The sequence below is a fragment of the Patagioenas fasciata genome, chromosome 28, assembly GCF_037038585.1.
Source record: "Patagioenas fasciata isolate bPatFas1 chromosome 28, bPatFas1.hap1, whole genome shotgun sequence".
Classification (NCBI taxonomy): domain Eukaryota; kingdom Metazoa; phylum Chordata; class Aves; order Columbiformes; family Columbidae; genus Patagioenas; species Patagioenas fasciata.
The window spans coordinates 4056655-4078536 of NC_092547.1; the positions used below are offsets into that span (position 1 = coordinate 4056655).

The 21882-nt window shown below is 49.2% G+C and overlaps 1 protein-coding gene across 5 annotated transcripts in view; it reads right to left on the minus strand.

The window, feature by feature from the left end:
• Window positions 1–21771, minus strand: part of DIP2B (disco interacting protein 2 homolog B) — a 75656-nt gene extending 53885 nt beyond the window's left edge. For 4 of the 5 annotated variants that reach the window (XR_011735994.1, XM_065858752.2, XM_071800062.1 and 1 more), the window contains exon 1: window positions 21606–21771. Coding sequence is in view for 4 of the 5 variants with exons in the window: in XM_065858752.2 (XP_065714824.1) it covers window positions 21606–21693 (88 nt within the window). In the remaining variant the exon portion in view is untranslated. Of the gene's footprint in view, window positions 1–17389; window positions 17421–21605 lie in introns of those variants that run through there. The other variant, XM_071800061.1, reaches the window with a different exon arrangement.
• Between the last annotated feature and the right edge of the window lie 111 nt (window positions 21772–21882).

A 21882-nucleotide genomic window follows, 5' to 3' on the forward strand; every position in this document is an offset into this window, starting at 1 on the left:
ATGTAGGAACGTTCAAGTGTTGGTAACAGTGGTCCCGCATTGAACCCTGTGGCTAAAGGAGAAACCCGCAGTGTCACCTACACGTACGCATAAAGTAGCTCAGACTGTGTGAGCAAAGCAAGACAACTCACGACGCACTTAGAAAACCCAGATGAAGCGATTCTGCCCTGAATAATTCTCTTTTCTGACTAAGCAGCAGAAATTCCCCTCTATTTAATCCCCAGCACATTGCTCAGCCGCCCTCTGCCCCAGGTTTCCCAGGAAATGACTCAACTCGATGCAGGAGGGACTGTGATTCAGCCCTTATTCAGCGCCAGGTACAGCACCGGCTTCCTGCAGGTAGAGAGGGAATTATTGGGTCGGTGAGCGCCGATAACCTTCCCCTGAGAACTCTTTGTCCAGCCCAGCCACACCGGATCACGCACTGAAACCCCGTCTGTTCTAAACCGGACGCGCTTTCTCCGTGATTTGCCAAATTAAGCCTGGTTTTAGCTCAGGAATAAAAATAAAACAAGCAGAAAAAACGCAGGCGCCCAAAGAGAACTCTGTATCACACTGCAAAATATTGAAGCAGCACGTAGATAGCCACCTACAATTAGAAAGCCAAATGAGGTTTTCCCTTGGGCAGTAAAGCGTTCAGGGATGGGCTGGGGCTCTGACAAACGTGGGCATTGATGAAAGGTGGATTTGCAAAGCTTTCAGCCCTGGGCGACACCGCAGCTTCCAGCGCGAGGTGCTCGATGCAACCAAATGGGCCCTGGTGCTTATTCTGCACCTCAGCTCCAGAGGACAGGAGAAGGGACTTTTCCCAGTTCAACTCTAGATTCTTGAATGAGCTGCACGAATAGAAGTTTAGAGCAATTATTCCCCTATCTATGAATCAAACGTAGCGCTTGGCACACAAAGCGTTCAGGTAGGAAACGCACCCCTGATGTTCCTTTAATCCCGGTGTTAAGGCAGCGCTAACCTCGCTGGCGTGTCGCACCGCACGGTAGCGCAGTAATTACAGAGATCCAGATGGGAGATGCTTTTCCAAATCACAGCGCGATGAGCTCCATGATTATGTATGGTGAAACAAAGCCAGATATCTCGCGGAAAGCATTAGCACTTCAAAGACCGCTCCTCAAACACAAAAAATCAATTCAAATCAAAAAAATCAATCGTAAGGATGAATTTTTCAAAGCTAAAGAGGCGAGACGCCCATCGTGTGTTTTCCCACGTGCCTCCTACCCTGGGTTTCCCAAAGAGGTGGCACCATGTGTGTATTCATAAGGATGTCGCTCCCGTTTTGCTCAATAGAGCAAACCCCGTTTTTTTTCCCAAAGCACTGAAATCCGAAACACAAACCACAGTCATTTGACAGCATTATTCCAGTAGAGTTAAACAGTATTACTCACCATAGGAGGATTCCACTACTTAAAAGTTGAAGCAATACAATTATTAATCTTTTACCCAGGCTGGAATTAGCGTGAGACAGCAGTAATTTGATTTGCGGAGATTGCCACCAAACTGCAGAACGTACCTGACAAAAGTGGGGGAACGGCTCAATGAGCAGCTCTGAAACCGCTCCTGGTGCTGCTGTTCATTTCTTGTGCGTCTGGCTACTGGGAACCGAAGCACTTTGTTAAATAACCTTAAAGGTGCTCTGCACACGGTGTGATAATGTAAAATAACCCCACCTCCAGCCTAAACGCATTGCTACAAAACCAGAGCGATGCGCAGGTTAATGGGAAGCTGCCCCATGGAGCGATCCTGTCTGTACAGGCTCCTGTCTGTTCTGGATTGAAGAGAACAACCCATCCAAGTGGGTGACAAGCTTGGGAAAGCAGATTGACAAAGAGCGAGCAGAAGAAAAGTGCACTGTATGGCAGCAGATCCAGGCCTGAGCTGAGTGTTTGGCTTTCAGCTGTGTTGACATCAGCAACCACGGCTGCTGCAGGAATTTCACTGCTAAGGAAACCGTGCTGGCGTGTCACCAGCAGGCCCAAGAAGGCCATTATTCTGTCAGCTGCAATGCTCTTTACAAGAAAGATCACGCCAGGAACGGCTTCTGTGCGCGGCTCTTTCGGCGCACTAAGAACAGTCAGCGTCTGCTTCAGAAGCGCTTTGTTCAGAGGCTGCAGAGCAGGATGGGGCAAGAGCCTCCCATGTAAAAGCCTCTAAGCCGTGTGTGACTGGGTTAGGGAGCAGTTGGGCAGTCTGGACATCCATAAATCCATGGGTCCGGATGGGATGCACCCGCGGGTGCTGAGGGAGCTGGCTGAGGTCACTGCTGGACCGCTCTCCATCATCTTTGCCAAGTCTTGGGAAACGGGAGAGGTGCTTGAGGACTGGAGGAAAGCAAATGGCACTGCAGTCTTTACAAGAGGCCAGAAGGAGGGACCTGGGTAACTCCAGACTGGTCAGCATCACCTCCATCCCTGGGAAACTGATGGAACGACTTCTCCTTGGTGCCATCTCAAGGCATATCAGGGATAAGAGGACATCAGGGGCGGTCACCATGGCTTCACCAAGGGGAAGTCGTGCTTGACCAATCTCATTGACTTTTATGAGGAAGAATGAGCTATTAGAGAGCAGTGTAGGAGAAAGGGACCTGGGGTCCTGGGGACAGCAGGGTGACCATGAGCCAGCACTGGGCCCTTGTGGCCAGGAAGCCAATGGGACCTGGGGTGGGTTAGAAGGGGGTGGTCAGTAGGTCAGAGAGGTTCTCCTGCCCCTCTGCTCTGCCCTGGGGAGACCACACCTGGAATCTTGTGTCCAGTTGTGGCCCCTCAGCTCCAGAAGGACAGGGAACTGCTGGAGAGAGTCCAGCGCAGCCACCAAGATGCTGGAGGGAGTGGAGCATCTCCCGTGTGAGGAAAGGCTGAGGGAGCTGGGGCTCTGGAGCTGGAGAAGAGGAGACTGAGGGGTGACTCATTCCTGGGGATCAATATGGAAAGGGGCAGTGTCAGGAGGATGGAGCCAGGCTCTTCTGGGTGACAACCAGTGACAGGACAAGGGGCAATGGGTGCAAACTGGAACACAGGAGGTTCCACTTGAATTTGAGCAGCAACTTGTTCGTGGTGAGGGTGTCAGAGCCTGGCCCAGGCTGCCCAGGGGGGTTGTGGAGTCTCCTTCTCTGCAGACATTCAAACCCGCCTGGTTCCTGTGGAACCTCAGCTGGGTGTTCCTGCTCCATGGGGGGATTGCACTGGATGAGCTTTCCAGGTCCCTTCAACCCCTGACATTCTGGGATTCTGTGGAAGATCAACTTAATGGGCAAAACATACTAAAGCAGGACCAGGACCAGTTGCACAGTGCAGCTCAACAATCCAAATCCAGCACAGGTTATGAACGCTCACAGACCCCTCCTAATTCTGCACAATATTGGTTCTTTAAAGAGAATGATGTTCAATTTTGGGTACAAAGTGGCCTTTGCTCTGTCTGCCTTGACGTGGTAAAATAACCCCAGGCTTTTCTCATAAAGAGAGGAACGGTCAAACATTTGCTGGTCTTGTTATGCAGGACATGGCAGCATCAGATGGGTATTTCTGTTGTTCCAAAGCGACAAGATCCTAAGACACGGATCTTTCTTGCCTGGTATCAGTACCTCGGCACCATCATCATACATCTCCACTAAACTGTGAGGACAAACATCCCTTCTACACTGACACCAGTGGACCCTGAACCTAAACAAACCGGCTTCAAGGTAAAAAGAGGTCGGATTCAACGCGCTGTCTGCAAAGCCACAATTACCGCTCACGGGGAATTTTCCTACTGTGGCCTCTCTAAGGGTGCGATAGCTCCTTTTCCAACTTAAATAAACTGAATTCTCAAATGTCATACTTGTAGAGGGAAGGAAGTGTGGAGACATCAGTAGGATTATTTAAGAGCACACAGTCAGCAACTTGACCAAAAGAAGAAGAGCGCAAATAAAGCGAACAAAAGAGCTTGCAGCCTTGTCACTGCAACTTTGTTAAAAAGCTCCGAGATCACATTTTCTCGTCAAACACTCGCATCGTCGAACTCTACATGAGAAAATGTCTATCTTGTTAATTTTTCAGTAGTGAACAGTAAAGCAGATGGTAACAGCAAAGTAATCACAATGAACGACTCCAAAACACCTTGTCTGACGTTCTCAGTAGTGGGGAATGGAGGCTGTGAACAGAACAAAGAGCCGAGGGTGGCACGAAGCTCTGGACAATCGCTGCTTTGTTTGCGCCGAGCTCCAATCTCAGTCTAGATAGAGGTTGAGGAAACATCTCAACCCAGTTCCTCCCTAGTCCCGGCCTACCTAGGCCAGCGTTTCCATAAAGCTGCTTTAGCGTCGTGAATTGCTCCAAAAATCTGCGTGTTCCAGCCGGTGTCCTCGGGCCAGGCCGGTGACGGTGTCGACACACAAGGTCCGTCCCTTCTGGAAAGCAAAGCTACCACACCAGGACACACACGAGCACCCAATGCACCCGGCACATCGAGCAAATACGGCTTTGCTGGGTAAGCAAACACCTAAATACAACCTTCTCCAAGTCGTTCTGTTTGATTTTGATGCCGCACTCTGTTCCCAGGAAGGCCAGAAACACCCGAGACAGTGGAAATAAACTCACGGTGGTTTATTTATAATGAATAGGGAAGAAAAACAAACACGTTCCTCTAGAAATGACACAGCTTTCGGCAAGCAAATGTAAACCTCTTGTTGGTAAATTCAGCATTCAAGTATCAAAAGACAGAGTTAGCCGTAATCAAATTCTTTTCAACAACAGACCCACTGACCCAGCAAACACCAACCAACCGGAAAGGAACAGCAACGGGGGAACAAAACCGGCCTGTGCCGGGGGCCAGGACGCAACTGCGCTTCCCCTTTGTTGTTTCCATCTTGAATCACGAAGAGCGGGGTTCAGGAGGCTCCAAGTGGGACTTGGTCACGGCTCCGAGCATCACCCCCCGTGCAGGCCCAACCGAGACCGCAGCGAGCGCAGCACCCAACGGTCGCACTGAAAATACAACCATCTCCAAACTGGTTCCACATGTTGTTCAGGCCTAATGAGCCCACGGACTGAAGGGCAAGCTGCCTGCACCACATCTGTGTGTGCTCTTCACTTGAATTCGGAAGAGAATTAGAAAGCAATGTAGGGGAAAGGGAGCTGGGGGTCCTGCGGACAGCAGGGTGAGCATGAGCCAGCACTGGGCCCTTGTGGCCAGGAAGCCAATGGGACCTGGGGTGGGTTAGAAGGGGGGGGTCAGTAGGTCAGAGAGGTTCTCCTGCCCCTCTGCTCTGCCCTGGGGAGACCACACCTGGAATCTTGCGTCCAGTTGTGGCCCCTCAGCTCCAGAAGGACAGGGAACTGCTGGAGAGAGTCCAGTGCAGGGCAACAAAGATGCTGAAGGTAGTGGAGCATTTCCTGTGTGAGGAAAGGCTGAGGGAGCTGGGTCTCTTTAGTTTGGAGAAGACGAGGCTAAGGGGGGACCTTATTAATGTCTATAAATATATAAAAGGTGAGTGCCATGAGGATGGAGCCAGGCTCTTCTCGGTGGCAAACAATGATAGGACAAGGGGTAATGGGATCAACCTGGAACATAAGAGGTTCCACTTAAATTTGAGCAGAAACTTGTTCGTGGTGAGGGTGGCAGAGCCTGGCCCAGGCTGCCCAGGGGGGTTGTGGAGTCTCCTTCTCTGCAGACATTCAAACCCGCCTGGTTCCTGTGGAACCTCAGCTGGGTGTTCCTGCTCCATGGGGGGATTGCACTGGATGAGCTTCTGAGGTCCCTTCCAATCCTGAACATACTGTGTGTGATACTGTGTGTGAAAACAAAACCTCCTGCTTGTGTGAAAGCACCACAGGGCTGGGACAGAAGGATTTGTCGTGGCAAGATCACCTGTGATTCAGCATTGGTCTTGCAGCCGTGTTTTCCACTGCAGAGAGACAATCCCGACTGGCTTTTATGGGCAAGAAAAGGTGTCACTGGGATGGGACACAATATTTGCTAAGCTGGAGAAAAGGAAAAACTGCTGGATCTATTTTCTGGTTAAGTTCATGGTGAAGTTACTTACAGAACAGGATGAGCTTCTTGAAAGTCTCTCAGTCATAAATCAAAATAAATGAAACCACTTTCCATGTTGGAAGTTAATCAGGATGCTCTCTCAAGCTGTCCTCACATACCCTACCACAGGGAAGAAAGCCCGACAAATCTGCTAAAAGCTTTAAAAAGCCGAAATTAAATATTAATATTGTGAAAATGATGAAGGCAGTACAAAAACACAAGTCGCCTTTGCCACTCCGGTTCTGTGTAGCCCAGAGCTAGAGATGAAAGGCTTCTTGCAAACAGTGCGGCCTGGATGGAATTGTGAATAAACCCGAAAACAAGGCGAGCTCTGGATGTTCAGGTTGGGAACCAAGAGCTGTCTGAAAAAGCAAAATGCATTCGCGGTAAACAAGCAACAACAGTGAATTGTTTGAATGCCAGCGGATGGAAAGCACAGACAAAAGGTTATCAATCCCGCACTGGCCATACAGTTCTATTCAGTACGATGAGAAAAACCGTGAAGATCATGTTAGAATCGCTGCCTTTGAAGTCCCGCTTTGGTGCGTATTCAGCCCGGGTACCTGGACAGACAAGTGCATCAGGGGAATATATTCCTTTATTTCAGGATTGTGCTTTGCTGCCTCGTGTGGGTTGGGTTGATTGGATTGGTGAATCAGGTATTTTGTTGAGATGCTCCCTGATCTTCCGGTTACTTAACAGAGCGCTATCCCCATTCCCTCCACTTTAAGGATGCTTCGTCAGTCACGTCTTAATAGCAACCCGGAATGACTTGCCAAAAGCTCCTAAAAGACCTTTTAATTGAATTATGACATCAGTTACTTAATATTAATGAGAGTGAGATCACATTTTGATTTTTCATTCTGCAACGCATTTAAAGCAAAGGTGACTGTGCAGTTTCTCTTTGCAACAGCCAATCTCGCAAAGGTTTAAGCAGAATTACTTTAAATAACAAACTAATCTTTATTACTCTATTTCCTATTAGGACTGAATTCTAACAGCATTGGTCTGTTTTTATCATTAAGTGAAAGAGAAAAAGGCCTCCAACTTACTCATCTTTGAACTCCCTGGTTCTTGCACTCCTGAAGCGGTACCTGATTTCTCTCCAGGTACGGACGGAGCAAAATTAAAGAATATACAACTCTGGAATGTCTAGAAAAAAAACCCAAACCAAACAAAAACGCAAGACAAAACTTAACAAAAGCTACACCTGCTACAGGTGTTAAATCCACCTCATCTTGGAGCCGTTTGTGCGTACGCAGAGGTCACAGATTGTGCACCACGCCTGTTCAGAACGGTGCACGGGGCAGCTGCAAACCCTGGGCAGAGCTGCTGCCTCAGCGCCGCGGTGTCACCTGGCAGCGTCACCCGGGCGGCCTCGTTCCAGCCCGTGGTAACGGCCGGGTCCGCACGCAGCTCCAGCTCGCGCACTGCACAGCTCCCACCTCGAACCGGGGAACCCTGCAGAACCCGGGCTCTGCCCACCCCAGGATCAGGCTCGTGCAGCCCTGCTCCACTGGCCGACCATCCGCTCCGATCTGTGCTCTCGGCTGGCTTGTCCCAGCGTCGTTCAGAGCCCTCTCCAGTCCGTTCTGCATCGTTCTAGATATCAGTTTCCTTCCTCCACCACGCCGTGCGCCGACTTCCCCAGCCTCACCTCGGAGATGAGAGTTTAACATCCCTGTCATTTCAGTATTTCTGCTACAGATGACAATAGGAAAAGCATCTGTATATTAACCATCTGCTCCTATGCCTAACGGAGCCGTAATCACTAGATATGAACCATTTCAAAGAGCACTAAAATGTTTGTGAAATCAGTGTGTTAGTGTAATGATATTAACAGGGAGATGCTTGTATGTTTTTCAGAAAATATTCTATTCATAGCAGGCTTTGCTTTCAACTACGAGCATAACGGTCTTTCTACAGCAACCTGGAACACCGCAGACAGTACCGCACACTTAGGGGGCTACGGGGGAAAAGGAAGGGCTGAGGATGTGTTGAAAGCAATAATTTAGGACAAGATATTCTGATAAGGAAAAGAAACTAAAGAATTCAAGTCCTAATAGAAAGTCTGCAATTGAGTGGAACCTCGGAGAAGGCATCGGTTTGGATTCCTGCCCTCCAATTTGTTTGGTAAGGCTTGCCTGCTGACTCCATATGTTCCATATAAGTAAAATTTGTGCCACGCTGCGTAATAATCTCTTCAGAAAAGTTCTGAAGTTTGGGAAATAAAGCAGCCACTTCTCTTCGATAGCCCTTGTACGACAGGATCACTTCTTAAGCACTGGGTTTTTAGAAGAGTAAGACAGTGCTGTACAACAACTGTAGAAATAGAATACATCCCTTGGGGTATCCCAGCTTAGCTCTTCCTACCAAACGCAATGCGGATCTGCCTTTGCAGGGACAGCCCCTCTGGAGCACCCCTAAAAACACCTTGGGGGCTGCAGCACCTCAGACTCCATCCAAGAAACCCCGGAGAGATGTGTCCTTCAGCCCACGCTCATTCTGCTGGAAGAGACACCAACATTGCTCCTGCAACCCCAAAGTCACGCTCAGGTAGCGGAAATGGCTGTGAAAACACACAAACGCATAGAAGCCATAAATGCAAGATGTGCTCAGAGCCTGACACCGAACTCTCTGATACCTGTATCAGTTGTGCTGCACACAGATATGGCTGAATATTTCATGTTAAAAGCTCTAAAAGGAAAAAACCCAAATGCTAGTCCAGAAATGCAGCGTGCTGAAGCCAAGCATGCAAGGACAGCAGCCAGCGCTGCACGCAGTGCACCCAGCACCCTGATCAGACTGGCCCAACAGCTCTACATGGCTCCCAAAGCTTTGTTTTGTGCAGACGAAGCGCAGATTTGAGAGCCGAAGTGTGCCCATTTCTAACTTGCTTGGTTGTGCTGGTTCAAAATCAACGGGAGGTTGTCTCTCCTTTTAATTTCAGCACACGGCAGGCTGAGAATGAGGGATTTATCACGGGGAGAAACCAGCCACGGCGGGGGCAGCAGAGCCTGACCAGTGCAGACATCTCCTCCCTTGTGATCACGGTGAACTCACGTACGGGCTCCCAACAGCTCAATAACAGACCGGTTTTGCAAGCAAGATACTTTCCCTCATGGTTTACTTTCAACAGATGGGTTGAGTGCTATTCTGACAGCCCCACAGGATGAAAACGCTGCGAACTAAGCTCAAGATCCCAGCATTCGAACGCAACAACCAGGGCCTGAAGACCTAATGCAGACTGACATGCAAAAGCGTGCGATCATTTCCATGCGGCTGCCTTCATCTTCTTTACATACCAGGCCAAGAAAGCCCCTGGGGCTGCACTAGTGCCTAAATGGGCGCAGGTTTCCTTTAGTCTCTAACAAAGGCTTTGAGCAATTGGCAAGCTGCCGTCTTCCTTTTCATATGTGCCTCCATCCACAGATAACGCGGGCGGCTCTGAATGCGCGCCCTGCACAATCGGAGGTGAAGGATATCACAGGAAACCCAAGTCAGCTTTTCCCCTCCATGAGGGAACTCCCTGGAACAACCAGCACAGTCTCTCTCATTTACGTATCTAGCAGTATGTAACACTTATATAGCAGACAATATGTTCAAAGCTCCAACATTAACTGGTTTAGTGAGTTAAGAGAGCAGAATTACAGAAAAAACCCAACAGCTCTTGCACCTCCCAGGTCTCTCCACCTCACCAGTTCCTTTCTCAGACAGCAGCAGCACTGTGGGCTGCGCTCTCATGATGTCAAGTGGTCACCAGCAATACCAGTCACTGTATTAAGCCTGTCAGCTCCTCAGTCCAGATCCCCAGCCAGACCCCGGAGCAGATGCACCAGCACAACCGAGAGGTTGTCACTTTGCAAGAGCAACAGCAAGCAGCGAACACTCTAAGCTGTACTGCTGCCAGAACTTTCATAACCTGAAGCCAAACTCAATTCTAATAGAAGACTATTTACTCCTTCCCCGGTTCCCCATGCCAAGTCTTTCCCTTTATCCTTCTGCCCAAATAGCTGTGTCTCTGCTGGCAGAGCAGTGTGCCTGCAGTGCCGTACAACTTGTCTGCGTCTTCAACGCCGCTTTGCTGTTCACGGGAAGGTGTTCTGTAATTTCAAACAAGGGGACACAAGACATAGTTATTTTCCTAAGAGAAGAGGCATCCTGCATGGCATGGAGAACTGTCACCATCTACCTTTGTGTCCCCCTCCCTTGTTGCTTTGCTGAATCCATTCACATCTCTAGAAAGGGGGAAAATAGGAAGTGTCACCTTTCCTGCAGACTCAGTGCAGATGAGAGTGAGCCTCCAGAAATCAGCCCCCAAAGAGCTGCCACTACACAAACCTTCATTTCTACTTAGCTTTCCCCAGCAGGTTCAACACCAGAAATCACCTTCACATCCCAGGGAAACGAACGGGTTGAGCATCGCGAGCTGTCCCGCGGCAGCGCTGCTGAACCGAGGATCACTGCGCTAAGTGTGCGTAGGACACATCTCTCCCGCCCTTTGGAGCCAGAGGATCACAGTTCACAGGCCACGTAGGAAGCCCAAAGGACAGCAGAACAATGCAGATGTCTGGACAAGAACCAAAAACCAAACCCTAAGCTCTGCTAAACCCCTTGGAATTGGCGACAGCCACACTTAGAGGAGATGTCAGGATGCCCTTTCCAGGAGCTACAACAGAATTAGAATCAGAGGGAGGAGAAGGGTCTCACTTCGCTTTTTTCTTTAAGTCTCATCTGAAAAACAGCTTCATTCACATTTATTACAAGTCAGCTTATCCACCATGAAAGAGGTGCTATTAGGTGAGTAATTACCGAGTAAGATACATGACAGCAATCATAATACACCAAGTATGATTTTGCTAGATCCAAACGCTTTTCTTTAGGGTTTCCATGCTATAACCAGATACTACTAAAAGCGTTTTACCAAAGCTTTGTACAATTAGCGACGTTTTGATACACAAAAGCCAAAGGGTAATTACATCTTCCTGTTTGCTGTTCTAGCCAGACATTTTTTTAAAGGCCTAGTGCAAAAATAATGGCCTTGAAAGCCTTCCAAGGCAACGCCAGCTTCAGGATTGTATCTTTTTCTGATTTGGGGGAATTGTGAGAGCAAATTAACAATGTTCCAGCACAGGCATTCGTGTCTCTGGTCCGAATTACTAAAGCAATGTTTGTAGGTATTTAACACTGGTGGTGACCAGCCCTCCACAATTTTTACATGCTGCAATTTTAAAACAGGACTTAACAAGTAAAGTGTATCAAACACAGGAATAACTAAGCAGAAGAGCAATGTTTGTTCAAGGTTTCTAGGTGTGGCTGCAGCCAAGACATAATAGGATTATTTATATCTGACTCATTTGCTTTGTCTTCATCCATGATTCTCCCTGCTTGGGACTCAATCATTGACTTTTTCCTGCACCACAGGACTTTTTAAATTCAGGATATTTTCAAGGCGGACTCAAGAATTTAAAGCCGAGAGGACAAATTCCACAAATACAGCTGTTTTAAATCAATATGTGCTCAACCAAAATTATCACAGCTAAACTTCAGGTTACCTGAACTTGCAGAGGAACATGTAAACTGTGGGCACACTGAACACACGTCACAGAACCCCAGAATGTCAGGGGTTGAAGGGACCTGGAAAGCTCATCCAGTGCAATCCCCCCATGGAGCAGGAACACCCAGCTGAGGTTCCACAGGAACCAGGCGGGTTTGAATGTCTGCAGAGAAGGAGACTCCACAACCCCCCTGGGCAGCCTGGGCCAGGCTCTGCCACCCTCACCACGAACAAGTTTCTGCTCAAATTCAAGTGGAACCTCCTGTGTTCCAGTTTGCACCCATTGCCCCTTGTCCTGTCACTGGTTGCCACCGAGAAGAGCCTGGCTCCATCCTCCTGACACTGCCCCTTTCCATATTGATCCCCAGGAATGAGTCCCCCCTCAGTCTCCTCTTCTCCAGCTCCAGAGCCCCAGCTCCCTCAGCCTTTCCTCACACGGGAGATGCTCCACTCCCTCCAGCATCTTGGTGGCTGCGCTGGACTCTCTCCAGCAGTTCCCTGTCCTTCTGGAGCCGAGGGGCCACAACTGCACACAAGATTCCAGGGGTGGTCTCCCCAGGGCAGAGCAGAGGGGCAGGAGAACCTCTCTGACCCACTGACCACCCCCTTCTAACCCACCCCAGGTCCCATTGGCTTCCTGGCCACAAGGGCCCAGTGCTGGCTCATGGTCACCCTGCTGTCCCCAGGACCCCCAGCTCCCTTTCCCCTACGCTGCTCTCTAATAGCTCATTCCCCAACTTACACTGGAACCTGGGGTTGTTCCTGCCCAGATTCAAGTCTCTACACTTCCCCTTGTTCTACTTCATTACATTTTTCCCTGCCCAGCTCTCCAGCCTGTCCAGGTCTCTGATGGCAGCACAGCTTCCAGTGTCACCACTCCTCCCAGCTTGGTGTCACCAGCAAACTTGCTGACAGTCACTCTATTCCCTCATCCACACCATCGATTAATATATTGAATAATAACGGCCCCAGCACTGCCCCCTGAGGCACTGCACTGGATCCAGCCTCAACTGGACATCCATTTACTAATTACCACCCTGCACGTGTCCTCACCTACGGAGCAGAGGGCTGAGCATCACAAGGTCTGTGCCCAGTTTGTGCAGCGAGCGACTCACCTCTGTGCATCTCGGCTTCCTGGCTCCCGACGGACAATGACAACACTTCCCCCTTTTCACTGCGGCATTTCCAACCCCAAACGGCGCGAGTACAGAGGTTTTCATTCCACTTACAATAAGAATTGTTCTTTTTGTTTTTTTTTTTTTAATCCGCAAGGGATCACTCAAAGTTTCTGCCCTGAGAATAAACACAGGTCTCAGTCTCAAGAAACATTTACACGAGCGCTTTGCTACCGTGAGATCTACCTTTTGTAACACAAGACAAGCTTCAGTCTTGGTTTTTGTCAGTATTTTTGCCAGCCACCGGTATCTTGCTAGAACCACCCCATGGGACACATGACAACCTTTTTTTTTCGCTCTAATGCCAGAAATTGAACATCTTCAGTAGGCATTTTCCATTTCCATTCAATTAAGGGGAGGAAAAAATAAATAGACAGTATAGGTTAATAGCTGCAAATCTGTTTATTCCTCTACCAGAGCTGCTGAGGATCAAGAACCTTTTATCTCCTGCTCGGATCACCTGACTCTGCTCCCATCGCTGTGAGTAACCACGGGCTGGAATGTGCAATGTCACTTCCCAGCTTTTCGGAGTCACTCTCCTTGTCCTCACCACAGCGACAACACAGGCGGTGTGAGCAGGAATTCAGCTGCTGCTCTGCAGCACAAAACCCAGCGAGCTCCACATCTCGTCTTCTTGACAGAAAGGCAAAGAGCGACCTTTTCCAAGTGTTTGTTAACTTTGCTCATACCTCTTTCTAGAAAGTAAGCAGACAACTTCAAAGCCTCCTGCCCCTCCTCAGGGTTTCTTTTGGCTGGTCAGCTTATCTATGTGATCATTGTTTCCAGAGAAGCACTCCAAGCTTCCACGGCTGGGCCGGTAATTACAGTGAAAGGTGATGATGAAGACGCAACCACTAGGCAAAGAAAACAGTCTTATCAGGAGCTCCGTACTGACACACACGCGTTCGCTGCTGCTCTCCGCGAGCAACCGCAGGATTTCCAGAAAAGGTGCTCAGATTGAAATGACTCCTCACGCCAAAGATTAATCAGCGCTCTAAGTGAAGAGTCAATGTGTTAAGGTGCAGGTGGGAGAGCAGGCAACACAAAACCTTCTTGAACACGTCCTCACCCGACCACCCTTTCTGGAATGGTGGCTGTGGAGCTCCGTAACGAAGTCACGCAGAGACAGGGCCTGAAAGCAAATCTCTCAGCCCTCAGTCTGGTGCTTCAACTCATCATTCTCACTTGAACTCGCATCCTGCCAACCAACAGTGCTGTCACGACTTCGCCTGAGCACTTCTGAGATGTCCCATGGCTTGTTTTCCCAGTCACCCTTTCCCACTCCCATCAGCACAGCTCAACACCCCCTGCTCACCCACAGTCCATCCTCACAGCACCCACAGCAACGGCTCACAGGGAAAACCACAAGTGGGAAAATCCTTATTCTGAGCTTCCTGGAATGAAATGGAGGAGCTGGGAAGGAGGAGCTGAACAGCACGATGATGGCGGCCACAACGCAGAATTTCCTCCAGCAGGTTACCCGCGCTGCTCTCAGAGAAATCATTAGAAACTTGTACTAGAGGAACACTAACATTGCTATTCCTAAATCAATTTTCTCAAAGCAAAGTGAGCTACAACCTAGAGATACCTGCACCAACTCCTCTTCTTTAGAATTTATGCTTTATTTCCAATAATCAGGCGGTTTAGTTCTTGAACCCCTTCAGAACTAAGGCAACAACATCCCTGTTAAGAGTAAAAGACAAGAAAACCATCCCAAACAATCCTTTTCCGCAGTTGCACTTTAGACCCGATGTCTGCCATGAGCCCTGATCCCAGAGGCAAAACGGGAGCGCTTTATCCACCGAGTCAACCAGCTCCCACGGCTACGGCCATCCTCAATGGAATGCATTATTCCTGCATTAAAACATATGTTTTTCAAGGCAGCCAGCCATCTGGCTGTTCCGCGAGAGATTACAGAAGACCTAATTTTATCAGGCGGGGATACAATTCCCCCGGTCGGCCGCGCTCCCCGGGGACACGGGCTGGGGAAAGCAGGTTGCCTGCCTGCTGGGGAACCATTCGAGAGGCTCAGCTGCCGGTCGCTGCGGCACCAACTCGCAGGGTTCCCAAAATACATTAATGTATGTGAGCCCCGTGGCCTCCGCAGGCTGCAGCCCCCCAGGGGATTCTAAGCCCAAAAAGACCTAGTTTGTGTCAGCATTTCTCAAGGCAACATGAATTAGAAAAGGTTTATGTTGGCAGAGAAGTGCTAAACTTTGAGCAAGTTTTTAAAAATTCTTTCTTTTAATCAGCTTAAGTTACACTAAATAAAAAGGTATTTGCTCACAAAGCAGCAATGATAGTTAAGTTACTACTACACTGACCATCTCCGGTATAAACATAATCTCTCCTGCCTTTATTCTAAGAAGCGTTTCAGAAACTCTCAGCTTTGAAGTTTGAAAAAACACAAGCTGATAAAAATAGGTGTTTTACTCCAAAAAAATCCAGGCGAGAGTAACAACCCAGCACTGGCAAGCGCTATCCAGAATGAGAAATACAGGTGTGAGGCCTTTCCCAAGACTTTTCATCAAAATGCAACGGGAAAATCCGTGTAGCAGATGGAACGCCGCTGCCTGCAGAGCATCCGTTAGCTATAAATCGCCGCTTCCTCACACAGGCTGCAAATTGAAGAGTCTTCCATTCTAATTAATAGAATGAGACATCCTGGCCTGATGACTCTTCCCTGATTCCATAAACTCCAAGGAAAATTTTGGATTGGATCAACCCCAACAGACAAATGTTTCAATTCCTCTCTCTTAATCCAGGTCCAAAAAGCAGCTGAGCAACTCGCTGGAAGAGTCAGGAAATGCTTTTTATAACTTTGAGACACACAGTTTAAAGAAAACCGTTGTAAGAAATTATCTGAACATTGTATTTGAAACAAATGAAAACCGGATACTATTCAGCTTCTGCTTGCGCCTCTGGGACTGCTCACCATTAGTTCACTCTTTGGCTTCTGAAACTTGCCACTGAATAAACATGATAAATCCAATGAATAGAAAACTTCATGACAAAACCGAATCAGATAAAGGGAATCAGGAAGGAGCCCATCACCCTTTCCACAACAATGAACTGTGAACACGAGGGGACCTCCACATTCACACTTTCCTACGAGCTCCAAGTTAGATGCACGTTTGAAGGACCAGCAATCCGGCTCCACGCAGTTACGCCACCATCCATCACATTTACTGCTCAATATTTCATGCTAGAGAATTTAAAATAGAAAACTGAAGATCAGTTATCTAGGACACCACGAGAAGAACAGCGAATGCGGCTTTAGCGCAGATGTGTCAGGCTAACAGGTCTGATTAGCATTTCCAGCCTGAGTATCCAGCTGAAATTGCAAATATGAGCTGTACTAGAGTAGGAAGAATCATAAAGCCCAAGCAGGAATCATTGTTGGCAGATGTCCCCTCCGCCCAGCTCAGGAGAACTGGTTCTAACGCCAGCAAAGCTTCAGCGAAGCCACTGGGGAGGAGGTGAAGAACTCCCTTTAAAGCCTCTAATTTCCTCCTCTCCCCAGTGCGAAGGGTCAGAGCTGCAGCTTTTAAAAATAGCCCCAATCCCCTTCCTCCTTTCCTAAGTACAAGAGGGACAACACAAAAATATGCACATGCTTTCACTCCCCTGGTTATTCCTTACTACCCCAGCCTGGATGCTCCAAAGCCCTTTCTTTTCTTCACCACCTTTACACGGCTCCATTAGGTACCAACAGTAAACGCCACTCCCGCTCGCAGCAGCCACAATATTTCCTTCAATATTTGCGTTTAACTCACTCTCTCCAAGCCATTAACCATTTGAGTCATTCTGCTTTGACCAGCTGCATAGTGTAAATTTAACATCACCTTACGGACCTCCTGTTTGACGATACATTTGTTACTTCGCTTCTCTTGCTGGTAACTTGAGCTGCATTTCCTTTTCCTGTGAGCTGCAGACATTGCACCACTTTTTCCTGGGTTGTAAGGCTCGAGAAAACACAATATCATCTCAAGTGAAGGCTCTTATCAGAACCTTTATAAAGCCAAACAAGGCAGGAACAATCATCTCTAAATCTGCGTAAACAGCTCCCTATGACGTGTTGCAAAAGGGGTTTTTTATGCATTTCAAATCACTGCCTCAGAACTGTCCACAGCAAAGCCATACGCAGATTTCTCAGTAGATTTGGTGTCGGTCCCGCAGGTAAATTAACAAGCAACATAAAAACTTCCCCATTACTAGTCTTGCCTAATGCAAGACTTGCGGGTAAGATGCTGCATAAACGCACAAAACCCACCTGTAAGTCCTGCTAAGACAATCGGATCCAACTTGCTTATGTTCATAAACTTTTCCTCCACCTTTTCTGTGCTACGGCCACAGTTCCCCTCCGAATAGCAGGGAAGAAACTGAAGTGAAACCTTCCTGCCCGCTCAGCAAAATCCACACAGCCAAACCTTACTCCAACTGTTCCTTCCTTTGACTCTGATTTATTTGAATCCTGCGCTTCAGCGACTTAATCCATTAAAAAGATCCTCACCTACTTTTGACAGGCGCCTGGCAATCAAAAGAATGAAAACTGAAACGCACAGTTTTTGAAAGAACAGAAAAATACCGCGATTCCACAGGAAATTTTCAAGCCAAACAAAATAAAGACTCTACCCACTTGCTGGAGTCAACATGTTTTCTTCCAGTAAGGTTCTATCCTATTTGGCTGGCCTTCAGACCTGGGTTTCAACTGTTTTGCTGATCCTACTTTTTCCACACATGCCACCATCCTTGTTATTTCTTCAGCTCCTGAAAGCGCTAACACAAAGCTTTTCTCTGCAGACAATTCTTCAGTGCGAAACAATCGGCTTTAAAAGGAGCGAACGCAGGTGCACGAAGCCATTCACAGAAACACCCACGCAAAATGGCAAACCAGACAGCAAAATGTATGTTTAACTGGAAAAGCAAACAGAAACCAGCTCCTTCTGTACATGAAGCAAGAGCAATGATATGATGACCCTGTCGCGTAACCCAGAAACAACTGAAATCGTGTTCAAGGTCTCAACTGCTACCAGGGGAATTCCTCATTCCTGCCAGGTGGAGTTCCCCCTTACCTCAGACTTTCATGGATCTCACAAGCTGAAGTTCACTCCACTAAGGTCCCTTGACCAGTTAAAAGCACCAGACAAGATAATTACTATAGTCAAACAAAAACCAGTAGCCAAATGAGCTCTTTAGGAGAGTGCTCGACCCCCTGAGAGACAAGAGGGCCCAGGGAGCGCGACATGTAGTCAGGGGGTGGATTGTGGCAGCATGCAAACCCCCCCTCTCTCCCCTCCCTCCTTTGATATGGAAGGAGAAGACACATCTCCCTCTCTCTCTGCTGCTTGAGGCTGACAGCTTCTTTTGTTTGGCCCCAGAGCCCCCTGTCCAGGTCCGTTAGGAGAAGGGAGCACCGAGGTGCCAGGGAGCCACTGGATGCCCGTGGCCGGTGTGGGGGATGTTTGGAAGCTTCAGGGGCACCCACAGCCAGGGTGGGGGTGCAGAGAAGCTTCTGGAATGCCCACAGTCAGATCTGATCAGGCTATAAAAATGGGATTCTTGTTGCGGCTCCATCCCTTGCGTGGATCTCTTGGAGTTCCGAGCTGAGCCGCTGCCACCAGGAGCCACTGCCCCCCGGGATGGAGACTCCGCCTGCCTTGCCGCCACGGGTGTGAGTAAAATTAACCCTCGCAGGATTGTCAGTGGACATTTCCGTGCACATTTGCACATGTATTTATACCTTCCATGCACATTTGCACGCGTACTTTCCATGCTCAATACAAGCACGTGTATAAATTAACCCTCGCAGAATCGCAAGTGTATTTTCCTCCCGTGCTTGCACATAAGCATGTGTACTACTCCGTGCACATTTGCACGTGTATTTCCCCTCACAGGATTGTGAGTGTATTATAAATTTACCCTCGTGGAATCGCGAGTGTACACTTTCCATACTCACTACGAGTACGTGTATCCCTTTAAACAACCCCACACCGTGTTCATGCAGCGTGGGCTCTTCCCGGACTCAGGGATGGCTCTGGCATTGTTTTGGTGAAGCCACGTGCATGCACACTGGGGACCTCCTGTTGGATTAGTTGCTGCCCCTTAATAATTTTCCTCAACTGATATCCGAACCTGTATTCAAGTCACTTTTGGAGTGCTAAGCCCTGTTTCTCACCGGTTTAATAAAAGTTGTTTTGGACCCTGTTGTCCCTTAGACCAACCTTGACAGGGTATAACATACTTCACGTTGATAGAAGACAACTGATTTCTTATCTACACTTAGAAATAAATGATTTGGACTCAAACCAATCACTAAAGACACACAATAAAAGACTAAAAAAAAAAGAAACGTGACTGCTGTTGATGAATAAACAAACGCTGCTTCCCAAACACATTCCAGCGCTTCGCTGCCACGCTTTCAGCGCACTCAGAAACGGGCCCACTGTGACCTCCGTGCTGACCACGGTGAGGAATCGCCCCGGGATGGCAGCGGGTAATTAGTCCTGTTGCTCTGTCCGCACAGACTGCTCCTCACCAAAGCCTCATCATCGCAAACTATGATTTCTATTTTAAGCACCCATTAAACCAAACCCGTTCCACTTTGCATCCTACTTGCTGACACCGCATCTTTCACAAGCATAACACCAGATAAGATTTTAATACTATATTTCCCCCGTGTTGTCAGCGATTCTCTCCAGCGTGGTGGTTCATGGTAAGGCTCCCGGTGAGGCTCAGCACACAATGTGGTTTTGCTCCTAACCTGCTGTCTCCTTTGAGTCCATCTTCCATTCCAAACTGTGCCTGGGGACTCCTCATCCTCTATCAAGCTCCCGACCCCGCGTTGCTCATATGAACTCACTGCGGATGCAGATCCTCTCCCGCTCCAAAAGCGACGCGTTCTCACCCAGAAAACCCAACGCAAACACTTCCATAGCAAACACTCAAGCTGCAAGAAGGGGGTGGGGGAAAAAATGGATCAAGTGTTCTTATCTGAGCAACAACTAATCAGTGAAACATGCAGCATTGCTGCCATTTGCAAGAAAATGCTTCTATTCAATATTGTTTACTATAAACGCTCCATAGTTCTATCTAGTTGAACAACGCACCCATACGCCTTCAAATCTTCAAGCTCAGGCCTCGAACTAGGGCGTATTTTTCAAGAGCTGTACAATGACGTTACCTCACTGACTCACTCGGCTCCTTTACAGGTCAGACCTCAGTTATCTCAGCAACGAGATACCACGAAATACGTTTCCATACTCAGTTTTCTGACAGAAAAACTGATTTGCACAAACAAATCCATCACATGCATATGAGGAAACTGGAGTATTAAATCCACGAAAGGGCAGCGGATTTAATATTCAGATACTTGCTTACGTAACATGGAAAACTTTGCTGTAACACTGAAGTTGAAGCTATTAGAGAAGCTTGTTAACGATGAGCACAATGTCACAGCCAGCCATTCTAGTAAAGGGAATTTTTAAGTTTGCAGTACTGTATATTACAAACTATAATGGACACTCAGTATCACAAGAAACAGGTTTCAGAAAATACAAGCAAATGCCCAAAACATTCAGTAAATTGTTTAAAAACCCCCGAAACACGACAATGTTCATATTGCATTTCGAGCAACGCGAGAGAACGTTCCTCATTTCTTTGTTATCACGGAGTACCCAAAACCAAACACCAGATAGCGTTATCACTTTGGTTAAATGTTTACAGAAAGTATATCTGAAAAACATTCGACAAAAAAACCCCAAACAGCCAACACGAGAAGCTGAACTACAAACTGTGCTAAGGAAGCACTACCGTGGTCTTTTTTATACTGGTGCTGACAGCACCCAGCGCGGTGGATTAACTCCTACTCTTCAAAATAGGTCTCCTCGATGCACTCCACGCTCTGGCACAAAGTGACAGAGTAAAGGAAGATGCTGCTGCAACTTGATTTTTATTAATACTGAGATTATTGCAACCGTGGAGAAACCCTCCCGAGAAGCCCCTGGTGATGGCATCGAGCCGTGCGCGCTGCTGGAGCAGGAAATGGAAAGATATGCAAAATGCAGGTACCTGCTCTGCAACCTTCACCCGCAGCTTCGTCCCTCGCCCTCTGGCTTCACAAGGGAACTTTACAACAAAGCTATATTGAGAACAGCATTTGAAGCGCTAGGAAACAAAGGCATACCCATGCAAAAAAGGAAACAAAAAAAAGCGCATGCTCTCTCCCGATGATGCCTACGCAAAAGAACTTATTCAGAAAGTGGAAAAAACACCCGGTATGCCTTCATTATGTGTCCCGAGTTCCTTCGGCTCCCCCACTACCGGCTGTTTCTCCCTCCCACTCCACATCCTTAACTGGGAAACTACAGAAAAGAGACCACAAGAAGGAAAACGCTCCGGTCCGAGGAGCAGAGGGACCCCCGGCTCAGGGGGATCCCCCGCACGCACCCAGGGCCCGCCGCTCGCTCCCCCCGCCACGACCCCGGCCGCAGGGCTCATCCTGCCCCCGCAGGGCTCATCCTGCCCCCGCACCGCCACACACCCGCACCCCCGAGCCTCACCCGCACCCCCAACTCCCGACCCCACACACGGAGCCTCCCGGGCCCCTCACACACACACACGCTCCCCCCACTCCCGACCCCTCACCCGGCGCCTCCCGGCCCCTCACGCACCCCGACCCTCGCCCCGGGCCTCCGCTCCCACAAAGCCCCGTCAAGCCTCGCTCCCCCCCGCCTCTCGGCTCCCTCACACGGAGCCTTCCCCCGCCCGGGCCACGGGAGGCCGTGGCAGCCAGGCCGGCGCCCCGCGGGCAGGGCAGGGCGGGCGGGATCCCGGCGCGGCCCGGTGCTCCTCACCTTCCGAGAGCTCCAGCTCCAGCTCGGCCAGCTGCTCACGGACCTCGCGGGGCAGCGAGGAGACGCCCGCGGCCGCCGGCTCGGCCATGGCGGGCGGAGGGGAGGGACGGGGAACAGACGGGTCCGGCCGCGGGCTCGGCGCGGCTCCGGCTCAGCGCCGGGGGCTCCGGATCGCGGGCGCAGCGGGAGCGGCCGCCACCTCCGCCATGGTGAGCGCAGCGCAGCCGTCACGTGACGGGGCGGTGCGCCCGCCTCGCCGCCACCGCGCGCCCCCCCG